Raw genomic sequence first — 13573 nt, forward strand, 5'->3', positions numbered from 1 at the left:
CCTTTTGGGAATCACGCTTACCACTACACCACCAGCGCCCCTTTTATAACAAATATATCAGCAATTCTTCTGAAGATCTTCAGTCAATAAGAACGTATTTTCATAACATAGCGTTGATCAGGAATCATGTCGAAGATCTGTAAACGGTCAGAAATTGAAATGAAATCCTTTGAATATTCGAAGTTTTGCTACATTCTATCTGACCGACGATCATCATAATAATTACTGATCACTTTGATATGATGAGCGAATATATGGAGAATCGATTTCAATTTCCTGTAAGTCGTAAGTCTTCGATATAAATTCTGATAAATTGGAGGAATTACTGATCAACCTCATATGGGACGATAATATTCAAAAGATTGAATTTCATTTTAAGATCATTTGAAAGACTTCGACTAACCATCTTTATATTTTGAAAACACATTCTAACTGACCGAAGATCTTCGGAAGATGACTTGATATGAGAAGCGAATATATGGAGAACACAATATAAATTTTTTTATAAGTTGGAAGTCCTCGAAATAATTTCTTATAATTCGGAAGAATTCCTAACCAATCTCATATGATGTAAGAATATTCAAATGGTTTTATTTCAAGATCATTTGAAGATCGTCTACATGGCTCCTGATCAATGCTAAATTTTGAAAATACATTCTTACAGACCAAAGATAATCAGAAGGACTCCCGATCACTCTGATATGACCAGGGAATATATGGAGAGCTCGATTTCAATCTCCGATCGTAGGTCTTCGTATCATTTATGATAATTCGAATGAATTATTTATCAAACTGACATTGTTGGATAGTATTCAACGGGTTTAAATCAAATTTTTGATTATTTGAAAGTCTTCAATATGATTCCTGATCATTATTACATTTTGTAAATACATTCTTACTGACCAACTGACAATTTCTGTTCAATTTGATGGAAAAAGGATATATATAGAGAGCTCGATTTCAATTCTTCTTTTAATCGAAGGCCTTCGGTATAATATATGATAATTCGGAAGAATTCCTGATCACTTTGATATGATGAAGGAATATATGGAAAACTCGATTTGGATTTCCGATCAGTCGTAGGTCTTCGATATAATGTATGATAATTCGGAAGAATTCCTTGTCAATTTGATATATTGATGGAATAAGGAGAACTCGATTTCAATATCTGGCCAGAAATAGTTTTTTTTTTATAATTTATGATAATTCGAAAGAATTCCTGATTAACCTGATTTGATTGAGATAAATATGGAAACTTGGTTACAATTGTTCTATTAGTCGAAGACCTTCAATATAATTTCCGATAATCCGGAAGAATTCCTGATCACTTTGATATGATGAGGAAATATACAAATACCTCGAATTCAAGTTCCGATCAGTAATTGGTCTTTTTTATAATTTCTGCTGATTCGGAAGAATTCCTTATAAATCTGATATCAAGAACAACATGTGAAAAGGGCATACAAGCTTTTTGTAAACAAACATTCTTATGTCCTTTTCTCGCCACCCATATGACACCAACGCAAACCATCAACATCGCCGGAGAGGGGAAGGTTTCCCTTTCCCGATGATGTTGATAGTTTGCGTGGACGACCCTCGGTTGGCGAGAAGAGGGCCTACAAAGGTTTGTTTACAAAAAGCTTGTATGCCCTTTTCACATGTGGCTCTTGATATGATGAGGGAATATTTGGGGAACTCAATTTTAATTTCCAATTAGCCGTATGTGTTCGATATAATTTCTGATAATTCGGAAGTATAGCCGATCAACCTGATATGATAAAGATATACCTATATGGAAAAATCGATGACAATTCTTCTATAAGTCGAAGGCCCTGAATATGATTTCTGATAATTCGGAAGAATTCATTATCACTTTGCTAGGGTGTATATGGATCATTCGATTTCAATTTCCGATCAGTCGTAGGTCTTCGATATAATTTCTGATAATTCGGAAGATGTCCTGATAAAACTCGATTTCAATTTCCCACCATTCGTAGGTATTCGATACAATTTTTGGTCACACGAAAGAATTCCTGATCAATTTGATATGGTAAGGGCATAAGGACAACTCGATTTCAATTTCTGATCAGGAAGTTTTTTTTTTTATAATTTATGATAATTCGATCAACCTGATCAACCTGATTTGATTGAGATATATATGGAAACTTGGTTGCAATTGTTCTATTAGTCGAAGACCTTCAATATAATTTCTGATAATCCGGAAGAATTTCTGAACACTTTGATATGGTACATAGGGTACACATTATGGTGAAATCGATTTCAATTTCCAATCAGTCATAGGGTTTCCATATAACTTCTGATAATTCGGTGAAATTTCGAAATAATTCCTGATCATCCTTGTATTTTGAAATACATTCGAACTGCCCGAAGACCTTCAGAAGGATTTCTGATTAATTTGATATGTTGATGGAATATATGGAGAACTCAATTTCAATTTCCAATTAGTCATACGTGTTCGATATTAATTCTGATAATTTGGAAAAAAAATCCTGATCAATTTGATGTGATGAGGGAACATATGGAGAACTCGATTTCATTTTCCGATATAATTTCTTATTATTCGGAATAATTCCTGATAATTCCAATATGATATGATCAAGGAATTAATGGAGAATTTGATTTCAATTTTCAATCAATCGAAGGGTTTCCATATAACTTCTGATAGTTTGGAAGAATTTTTGACCATCCTTGTATTTTGAAATATATTCTAACTGCCCGAATGTCTACAGAAGGATTTCTGATCAATTTGATGTGTTGGTGGAATATATGGAGAACTCATTTTCAATTTCCGATTAGTCATACGTTTTATATATAATTTCTGATTATTCGGAAGAATTAATGATCAATTTGATGTGATGAGGGAATATGCAGGATTCGATTTCAATTCCCGATAAGTCGTAGGTCTTCGATAGATAAGATAAGATTTTGAAGAACTCCTGTTCAGTTTGATATGATGAAAGAATATATGGAGATCTCAATTTCAATTTCCGATCCGTCGTAGGTCATCGATATAATTTTTGACATTTCGGAAGAATTCCTGATCAATTTGATATGATGAGCGAACTAGCGAAAAAGGACTCGTGGATCTACGAACATGTGATCCGGTAGCAAAGGAACAAGAAAATGTGGCAACGTGGTAAAACAAATGCGTAATTGCTTATTGCTTCTTTACTATGTCCGTGACGAATTTACAGCAAGAATGTTTGGCGCATGGTTTGGAAATTGAAAAACCATGCTACAAATTTTCGAAAATCATATGTTTATGTATACCATCATGTTGTGCATAGTCTGCAGAATGTCCTGGTATAAAAATATGGTATACTTTCTTGGGAAATTCCCGGGAAAACATAGGCGCAAGATTGCATTTCCTTGCGCGCACATATACACTCACGTGCATATTCTCTTTGGGTGGAAATGCCACTTTCCCGGAAAAAGCACACCACTTGAAGTTGAATGCACTTTTCCACCCAAATTTTACCCCACTAGGAAAACAAAATCCTTGGCTACAATCGGACGGAATTTGTTTCCCGATATTCGCTTTCCTTCACAGGATTTTTGGGACGTTTCCTGGAAAACAACCCAAATCACAGACAAACGGCTCAAAATGTCCGAACGATGGCCTTAACACCTGTGATGTGCTCTGAAATTCTATGAGCTTCATAAAAGTTCCTAAAAATTTTCGGATGTTAAAAGAACCGATTTGAGGATCTTAAAGCTTCCAGTAATCTCCCAATAATTTCAGTGTGTTAACTTCCCTTATGTTACCGTAGTTTGTTTATGGAGCTTTACTAAAATTCTCAGCATTTCCTTTCATTTCTCAGAACTTCTTCAAAGTTCCTACAATTGTTGTGAAGTTAATGAGACTGCAATGAAGATCTCTAATCTTTCATAAAGTTAATTGCGAACTTGAAATTAATCGTTTAATGTTTTCCTTAATTCAGGCACTTTGAAAATTTTCAATATCTTGAACTTGTACACTGGAGTCGCTTTTTACGCGGTTTTTTTTTACACGGTTTTTTTTTACGCGGTTTTTTTTACGCGGATTTCGGAATTTACGCGGTTTTTTTTTACGCGGATTTTGGTTTTTTTTTACGCGGATTTCAGAATTTACGCGGTATATCGCTTTTTACGCGGTTTTTTCTTACACGGTCTTTTTTTACGCGGTTTTTTTTACGCGGATTTCGGAATTTACGCGGTATTTTTTACGCGGTTTTTTTTTACGCGGGACGTATCACCCGCGTAAAAAGCGACTCCAGTGTACATGGAATACAAAACTACAAGACATTGGATATTTTTAGATCTTGAACTTACTCAAATTAATTAGGTTTTTTTTTTTTAACTTTATTAAAGTAAGAAATTAAGTAAGGGCTAAACTTCAACATTCAATGAATTTGATTATAAAGTTGTTTCTTTAAAACTGATTGCCATGTCTTTAAACGTTTAGGTTAATTACTGTTGTTTTTGATCTTCCAGAAAAAACCATATTTTGAACGCTTAGCTTTCTTATTATTAACCTTGAATTTATCCGTTAAAATTCTGGAAAAACCTGGAAAACTCAAGAAATTTGATTTCGAAAAATGAGTAGACACCCTGTAGATAGAGAAAGACGATTAAACGTCACAAAGCAAAGAATGATCAATCTTGAAATAAATTCACGCTAAAAAGAGTTGAAAATAGTGACTGATTACAAGAAAAAGTGACTTTAGTGACTTGACCTTAAAAAAAAGACTTTTTAGTGACCGGCTTGAAAAAAGTGACCAAGTCACTAAAAAGTCCCTCACTACCAGCCCTGCAACCAGCTTTTCTAAAAAAAAGCTGTGAATTTTTCGACCATTTTTGATCAAAAAATAAAGGTGTTAATTGTTAAGATTGGATAAATTAAGTATTATTTTATTTTCTAACCATTTGTTTGTATTTTGGTGTCAATATGATTTGCAATCTTGATTAGTCATCAAAACGATTTTTTTCTCTGGCATTTTTGCATGCTAGTCTTCTTGATATGCTTGTCTCTTAGTTGAGACACACTACGAATTTTGTGTAATCCCCGTTTTGAAGGATATTCGCAATGAACGTAGCTTTATTTAAGAGGTACAGACTAGAGTCGGTGTATAATGAGTCACACCAAGCGTCAAGCCAAATCTACCTTTTGAACAGTCAAATCGGCTACCTATCGTGCAAAGTAAACAAAACGATGCTATTAAAGGTCCAGGAAAGGTATTACAATAAAATATAATTGAAGAAATGATCATAAACACGCAGTGAGTATTAAATTGTTATGGGATACGTTTGGTAATGATCAGTAATGAGAATTTCTACTATTTTTTGATAAGATAATTTGATGAAATCACTGATATAATGATTCACTACAGTCGCTATTTTTTTTTTCTCGCTAGAAGTCATTTGAAGTTGATGTAGAAATCCTCTGTTGCCAAGTGAAAAGAAAGGGAATGTTTCGAAAACAGTGATGCGAGTTCAACTGTTTTTTTTCTTGGTGTGACTCAATATACACCGACTCTAGTACAGACAATGGGTTAACTTATAGAATACTGATATTATTAGCAAAATGCTGCATTTATTGTCGATCAAACAATAACAATCCCTAAGGTGTCCGATTTACCCTGATTTCCCCTATACGGAGGCTAGATTGCCATAGGGAATTGACGAGATAATTTGCGAATTTTGTTACATTTATTGACTTCGATTGAAATGAGAAGAAATGATGAGCCTTAACTGGATTTTTGCAGTAAAATTAAAACGACGAGCAGAAGGAGTCAAAACAATGAGACGCTTCTAGCGTTTTATACCCTCCACCAATGGGCCAGAAATGCAAACTTCGTGACACAAATTAAATATATCGGCATCTTATGTACCACTCAACCAATCTTGAAAAAATCAATTCCGGGGTCATTTTAAACTTAAGTATGCTTGTTTTTAAAGCGCGGTGGTATGATTTTCACTGTTCGAAAGAAGAAGAAAAACATTTTTTTAAAGAAAGAACACAACTAATCCAATGATTTTCCAATACCACTTTTGACAGTGGCGTTTCCTTAACCTCAATCTACCTATGCAATAACTCTCAAAACATTAACAATTATCAAAATATTGCTTGCAATGGATAGATATTGAGTTAACTTGAAAATTAAATGTATTTTTCAACCGATTCGAGTATGAATATTGCATTAAATCTGGTTTTGAAACACAGCTAAAAAGTGAGGTTACGGAACGCAGCTGACTTTTGTCAACGGTAAACTTTCTTTGTTTTTACATATTTAGGGTGGTTCAAAATATTGATTTTGCTCCACCTCACTCAATCGATTCCAAATCAGGTCCAAAATTTGAGCTCATTTGGTTGGGATATAATAGTACTGACTTTAGCGTCTAAAATAATGAAAATAGTGACCAAATAGGGACTTTAAAACAATAACATCTATTGATCGCAAAGATATTATTCCATCCATCCAATTTTGTTATTGTTAAGATGCTTAACACTCCGAACACGATGCCTCCGGTAAAATGTGTAACGACAAATTGGCAATGTTTGAAAAATCATTGCTCAGCAATTTATCGATGGATTTTAAATCCATGGGTATCGAATAATTTTTTTAAGTATAAAGTATGATTTATCTAGCATTGCAAGTTTACCGTTACACATTTTACCGGAGGCATCGACATGCTAAGTATAAATACCTAAAACAAATTAATTCGCACCCAATGGGAAAACATTTCCGGGAAATTTGGGAGTGGGAAGTATACAGGGAAAGGGAATCAATTAAAGGTGGTAGAAAGTTTCTCGTGAATATTAAATAAAATTCCGGGATAAGTTGGAATTAAATCATCGGGGCTGACAGGTCTAGAAAAAAAAACTTTTGAAGGAAGACAGAACGTAATTCTAGCAGAAAGAAAATGTTCTTTTTGAGGAAGTCAGGAAAGTCTGGAAGAACTTCCGAAAACAGTCGGAAGACACTCCCAAAAGAAGACAGAAAAACTTTTTGGGGGATTTGGAGGACTGTCCGAGAAGAATTTGTTAGAGGGAAGTGGAAAGAGACTCGACAAAAGTCGGCTGCAACTTCTCTGGAAGCCAGAAGAACCTCGGAAGAAGCTTTGGGAATAAACGAAGTTGGGATAAACCTTCGGGCAAGTCTCCGATTGAAGGCGGTGAAATGCCTAAATAGCCTAGAATCGTTTATAGGGCTGTTATAACGTCGAAATGACCTGTAACTTCCCAAAATACCTAAAAACGCAAAAAAAAATCGCCCTAGGAACACCAAAATGGGCAAGAGTTCTTAAAATGACTCTAAATCACCTATTTGGAATAAACACGCTAAAATGCCCTAAGCCAATACAGTAATGACCCTATTTTATTAGCTCCGTTTCTGAGAATCTTTTGAAATGTCCTACGAAACTGCTGCGCTTTTTCAATGGTGTTATTGCTCCAAAGTATATTTTAAACCTTATGAGAAAGGTTTGGAATTACGGTTATGTGAAATTATCGAAAGATAATAGTTAAATGCACGGAGGGGCTGATAAAATCGGGTAATTACTGTAAATCGCAAAATAGCATTGATATTCCAAAACAGCTTAGAAATGCCGAACTATTTAAGAATTTAGGAAATTACTTAATCCACTCCAAAAGCTGTTCATGAAGAATTCCGTTAAGAGGCTTTGGTTGAAAATTTGTTATAATTTTCAGCGAATAATTCCGTTTTTACAAACAATCAATTGAAAATGGATTAAATTTTAGCGATATAAACCGTTTTCGATGCGATGCTACAACATACTTTTTAACGTGATATATAAATATAACATTCACCTGTTCCAGTGGTGCTGGGACTGCCTACGCTGGGTAATGCGCCACTACCGCTACTTCCACCATTCCGAAGATTCTTTCCTCCCTTTCCCTTGCCTTTGCCGAAACCTGTCGTTGGCTGACGGGCTGCACCGAATCCGGATAGGAATTGGTTACTGCTACTGCTGCTGTTGGTGCTAACAGCTGTTGCCAAACCTGGCTGGCTCGCGGAGGCAGGAGGGATTCGTTTAAGCGGCGATGTTTGACATTTCAAAAGCATGCTTCGTTTGTCGTTTTCCGCGTTTTCTATTACTACACACCGATGTTATAATTGCTTCACTTTAGGTAATCTATAGAGCTTTTCTTTGTTTGCACAATCATAAACAACGAGCTTCAATATGGTAGTTTTCTCGGTAATATTACTTTTCTCATCCACTCACACCTAAAGCTATCTAGCTTGGTAGCACGGTGACCGATAGATGTTGATTTTGGTTTCTATTTACTACTTCGGAGTCGATTGGAATCGACGGTTCTCTGTGGCCTATGCGTTATCACTTTCCCTATCTGTTGCCGCTCCAAGAGCTGGCATTAATCACTAATTAATGACACACTTTTCCCTTTATTTGATAAACAACCATACACTGATGCACGTACACGAAAGGACACTCAAACAACACACACACACACTTAAACAACACTCTTCGTGGACCGTAAAAGCCGACTCACAAAAAGGTCCTTGTCATTCGCTTTCTCTCTCTCCGAGCAAGGAACCGTCTTCGCCGCCACCAGGACCTTTTCCTGTTTCACTGTTCGGCACTTGCAGCGGTGGTTTGAAGAGCAATATTGCCGGCTCTATACACTTTCACTTTCCGGCACCGGAAATCGCTGTTCTAGTACGAGTATGCCTGTCTGAGGCCGTGGTCCCGGTTCTTCTCCGTCTTTCTATCTGTAAGAGATGAAACGAAAAATAAGATCAACTTTAGAACAACGTCACTGATCTGACTACCTGGCAGCCATGTTTGCAACGAACAGAGGTAGACAATAATTATTATGTTGTTAGATTAGGTAGAAAATTAAAATGATTTAAAGAGACAGTCTGACGGTTCCAATAAGACTCATCGATTATGTGTTCGTGAAACATAACGTATTCGACGAAGTCCTATATGAAATGAGAGAAAAGCATTTGCTCGAATACAGTATTTCCAGGACAAATAACAAAAAAAAAAAAATATTCAGGGTCAACCATCTCCGATTTGTATGAAACTATTTGCATTATTGTTTGTAAAGGTCAATCATTCAATTCGGGCATTTTGAATCTAAATTGAGTGTTCGATATTTTTCAATCAATCAATATAATAATAATAAAAATATTTCAGATACACGGTAAAACAATTCTAGTCATTTTTTTCTTCAAGTCCGTGCATTTTGTAGTGATTGATCAGAACTGCACGGAGAACCACGTAGATTAGCTTTCCATCTTCAATGTACAAGCTCACTAATTCAATCTATTTATAGATCAATCACAGCGCCGGCCACGTCCTCACGGTCTTTTTGGGGAAGAAAGGATGATTAGTTCAACGTCCGTTGTTACTAGAAACCGAATACACCTCTGCATCTCCACGACTTTGACGGGGAGGATAGTTGTGTTAGTGAGATGGGTTATTTTTAGATCAGGATTCAACTGTGGTAAGTGATGCGATCGGTTGGTTAAAGCAGAATTCATTTTCATTTAAATCTAGTGGGGATAGAATAAGGCAAAGTGAAAAATTGCAAGGAAGGGGGCGGACCTTGCGATTGAACTCCCGACCTTCTGCTCAGTTAGCAGAAAGGGTAACCACTGAGCTACCAAGCCTCGTCTATAAAACAATTCTAGTCATTTTGGGTGAAAAATCCAAAAAAGGGTAATCAACTTGAATATTTTTTGAATAATTTTCAATAAATTTTTTATAACAAATCATTAATTTTCAAGTTGGACACTTAAAAAAAAATCATAGAACAACAACTTATGGACACATTTTGGAACTTTTTGTTTAAATAATATTTTGTACAGCAAACCATTTATTGAACCAGGGTGTCCATTCAAAGTCCATTTTTCAATTCCCGGTTATTAAAAAAAAATCCACCTTAAACAAAAAAGGCGTTCAAAAATAACCCTTTAGAGATAATGATAAAATTTTTGTCAGCAGAAGTCCTCTACAATATGCAGGGCTGGTAGTGGTTATTTTATACAATAGTATTTGTTCCAGTATCGAAGCGACCCCCGACTTTGCGAGCGCCGTATTTTTACCTTCGGGTTGAACCAATTTTCTATTTCCGGAAAAAAAACAATTTGAAATGTCAAATGAATTGAGTTTGTTTCATTCGTCCAGAAGAATAAACGTGTTTTTGAAATCGTAGTAAAAAAAACCAGGTACAGCCCTTTGGGGTTGTACGCAATGGTGACGTAGGACTACGTGGTCTTATATAATACATCGTATTTGTCAACTGCATCAGGAGCTTGTGATTTGTGTAGGAATAGGAATTTGAGCTGGGTTCTCTCTGTTTATACTCTTTAGTATGACGCGCTTGACATAGATGGCCCACAGCGACTCACGAAGAGCTACTGATTCCGATCAATAGCGGTGCGGCTTCTTCTTCCTTGTTCTATGGATGCTCATGTGGGCTGCAGCTCGCTGCTTGTAGGCAGCCTTTCGTTTTGTACTGGAGAACTATGCCAACGCCACGTGCTGAAAGCACTGCTGCTGCTGCTGCTGATGCCGACGACCGGACAACACCACACACGGTGATTGGAACTGAATTCGATCAGCGATTGTGGGCAGCCGTGATTGCTAGCTGCTTGCGGGGAGCCTTTCGTTCGGTACTGAAGAACACAACCACTGACCACGCGGTGATTGAATAAACTCCGTATGGTGAGACCGGATGGAATTCAACTTTGAAATCTGTGTCAGGGAAATCGCTTTTCGCAGGCAATCGATGACAATTTTGATTATCATAGCAGCAAGTGCACATTCGTGCAATTTTCAATAGTGACATTTGAAAAATTTGATAAATTGGATGCGTAGAAATATTTCTGATCGATTAGTGTTAAAATTATTGAAATTGGTCCAGGGACAGCTGAGTTACTACCGGTCAAAATCTTTCATAATTTTGCTACATGTTCCATTTTCGGTTTTCACAAAGTTTACCCCCATATAGAAATCACAGACGTAGTCCCACGTCAAAAAATAGGTATATTTTCGGTTTCCGAAAGGCAGTCCAAGCTTTAAATCCGCAAAAGTACAGTTCGCTAATACCCAAACATTGGTCCTTCTAACCGGATAATGTCGGACCTGCAAAAGCTGATTAGCCGGAGGAACGCCCTCTTGGCTCAAATCAATGTAGAGCTTTCTGTCGCGGACAACATCAAAGAGCGGAATCCGTCCCAAAGTGAGGTTAGGGACCGACTGAATCAGCTAAACGAGCTTGCTGCTAGTTTTCGGGAAACGCAGAGCTCCATCGAGGAGAAACAGGAGGACCCAGTAGCCACCGCATCGGTGCATTCGGTCAGGGAGGAGTTTTTCGGAATGTTCTACAGAGTGAAGAATATTTTCGAAAGCCATCTGGATGAGGTTGGATCTTCCGTGAGTCAGCAAACTGTTGCCAATACGGCCGATTGGAAGGAGGCACTTCATCTGCTCATCGAGACGCAGAGGAAGCTATTGTTGGATCAGGCGATGACAGCAAAAACCGTCGAAAATCTGTCGATGTTTCCGATTGCTGCAATCAAACTATCCGACGGAGAACAGGTGTCGAATGGTGCACCCCAGTTGAATGTTCGGTTGCCTGCCATCCAGATTCAGCCATTCAATGGTGAACGTAAACAGTGGATGACGTTTAAGGACTTCTACTTGTCAACAATCCACAATCGGGCTGACATTACAGATGCGCTGAAAATGCAATACCTCTTTTCCTATCTGGATGGAGACGCCACACGCTTAGTCAACAAGTTCCCTATCTCGGGTGTGAATTACGATAAAGCGTGAGAGACACTGGTCAACCACTACGATAAAAAGCGTTTAACAGTGTTCTCGTTGGTTCACGAATTCATGGCCTAACCGGCCGTAACTCCAGCATCGCCGCAGTCGTTGAGCAGACTAATTACAACATCGGACGAGATTGTGCAACAGCTGGATGCTTTGGGGCAGGAGTTCAAAAGCCGAGATCCGTGGCTAATCCATCTCATCCTGGAGAAGCTGGACAAGGACACACGAGCCAGTTGGTCTCAAGAAGTAGTAGAGATTGAGAACCCAACATTCGAGGAACTGCTGGCGTTTCTCAAAAAGCGCTGTGAGATGATCGAAACTTGTTCTGCGTTCGTGAAGAAACCAGTGAATGAACCGAAGAAGGAAGTACAAAGATCGGTGCCAATCTCGACGAAGCTGAAGACGCTGTATACGTCAACAACGGACAAAAAGTGCGCGAAGTGCTCCAGTGAGCACAATACGTATCGGTGTGAAGAATTCAAAAATATGAGTGTGAAGGACAGACGTGAACTAGTGCAAAAGGCCAAACTGTGTTTCAATTGCTTACGGCCATTCCATTCGGTGAAGTCGTGTACGTCGAAGTCTGTGTGCCACAACTCCGACTGCAAGCAACAACACCATACGCTGCTGTGTCCTGTGGTGAAGAAGGCTGAACAACCGGAAGCAGAACAACAAGAAGATTCGGCGGTGGCCCCTGCAAAGGAAGAAAGTGCCATTGTCTCACTGGCGGCGGAAGTTCCCGAGAACAAGCAAAAATCTATCCCGTTGCTGCCAACGGCTGTTGTCAAGGTGCAAAAGGTGGATGGCGATTTTATGACAGCGAGAGTTCTCATCGATTCCGGTTCTCAAGCGTCGTTGGTGACAGAATCCTGTGTCCGGAAATTGCAACTACCACGACGGAACGGCAAGCTAGTAGTCAACGGTCTGGGTCAACAAGAGGTCGGAACGACACGCGGTGTGGTGACATTGCGCCTTGCATCTCGGTTCAAGGACACCCTAGTCTTGAGCATTGAGGCCTACGTTCTTGGCAAACTGACTACCATAATACCGTCTCAGCCGTTCGATGTGGATAACATGATTGATAATTCGAAGCCAGCGCTTGGCGATTCTCTTGCTGTGGCCAAGAAACGACTCAAATGTATCGAAAGGCGATTTCATCTGGATCCGGAGTTCAAGAATCAATACACTAACTTCATGCGTGAATATTTAGAGCTCGGACATATGGAGGAGGTTCCGGTAGCCGAAGTTTAGAAAGTTAGCGGTGAGTGCTACTATTTGCCGCACCACGCCGTAATCAAGGAAGACAGCTCAACAACAAAACTGCGCGTTGTTTTTGACGCGTCTTGTGTGTCATCATCGGGAGTTTCGCTCAATGACAGATTGTTGGCCGGACCAAACAATAACGCTGATATCTTCACAATTTAGTTACGGTTCCGTTCACATCGTGTGGCTTTCCGTGCGTATGTTGCCAAATTCTACCGTCAAGTACTGGTACATCCAGCGGACCGTGACTATCTTCGTATCATCTTCCGTGAAGAACCCGATCAGCCGTTGAAGCACTATCGCCTTTGTACAGTGACGTATGGAACGAAAACAGTCCCGTATTTGGCAATCGAGGCCATGAGAGAATCAGCTAAGCCGTACGAAGCCGTTTATCCGGAAGCAGTGGAGCGGATCAAGCTTGACTTTTACGTCGACGACTTCCTGTCCGGAGCAGACGAAGAAGAAAAAGCAATCCGCCTGA

The 13573-nt window shown here is 38.5% G+C and overlaps 2 protein-coding genes across 2 annotated transcripts in view; one reads left to right on the forward strand and one right to left on the reverse strand.

Annotated features, from left to right (window-relative positions):
• LOC135697154 (nuclear factor of activated T-cells 5-like) overlaps positions 1–13573 on the reverse strand; it is a 225044-nt gene that overhangs the window by 186498 nt on the left and 24973 nt on the right. The window contains exon 2 of the mRNA XM_065216760.1: positions 7832–8753. Coding sequence (XP_065072832.1) covers positions 7832–8087 — 256 coding nt within the window. The 5' untranslated portion in view covers positions 8088–8753. The remainder of the gene's footprint in view (positions 1–7831; positions 8754–13573) is intronic.
• LOC135697110 (uncharacterized) lies at positions 11128–13080 on the forward strand. Its single transcript, XM_065216697.1, has 2 exons — positions 11128–11662; positions 11918–13080. The coding sequence occupies exons 1-2, from the start codon at positions 11128–11130 to the stop codon at positions 13078–13080; spliced, it is 1698 nt and encodes a 565-aa protein (XP_065072769.1).

This window comes from Ochlerotatus camptorhynchus, unplaced genomic scaffold, assembly GCF_037179485.1.
Source record: "Ochlerotatus camptorhynchus isolate MF236.1 unplaced genomic scaffold, CSIRO-AGI_Acam_v1.1 ptg000067l, whole genome shotgun sequence".
In the NCBI taxonomy this organism is placed as follows: domain Eukaryota; kingdom Metazoa; phylum Arthropoda; class Insecta; order Diptera; family Culicidae; genus Ochlerotatus; species Ochlerotatus camptorhynchus.

Excerpts from the sequence above, each read along its gene's own strand:
- LOC135697110 (XM_065216697.1), top strand. The coding sequence starts at position 11,128 with ATGTCGGACCTGCAAAAGCTGATTAGCCGGAGGAACGCCCTCTTGGCT. Across the intron at positions 11,663-11,917 it reads TCAGCCATTCAATGGTGAAC|CATCGCCGCAGTCGTTGAGC; the intron begins GTAAACAGTGGA and ends CCGTAACTCCAG.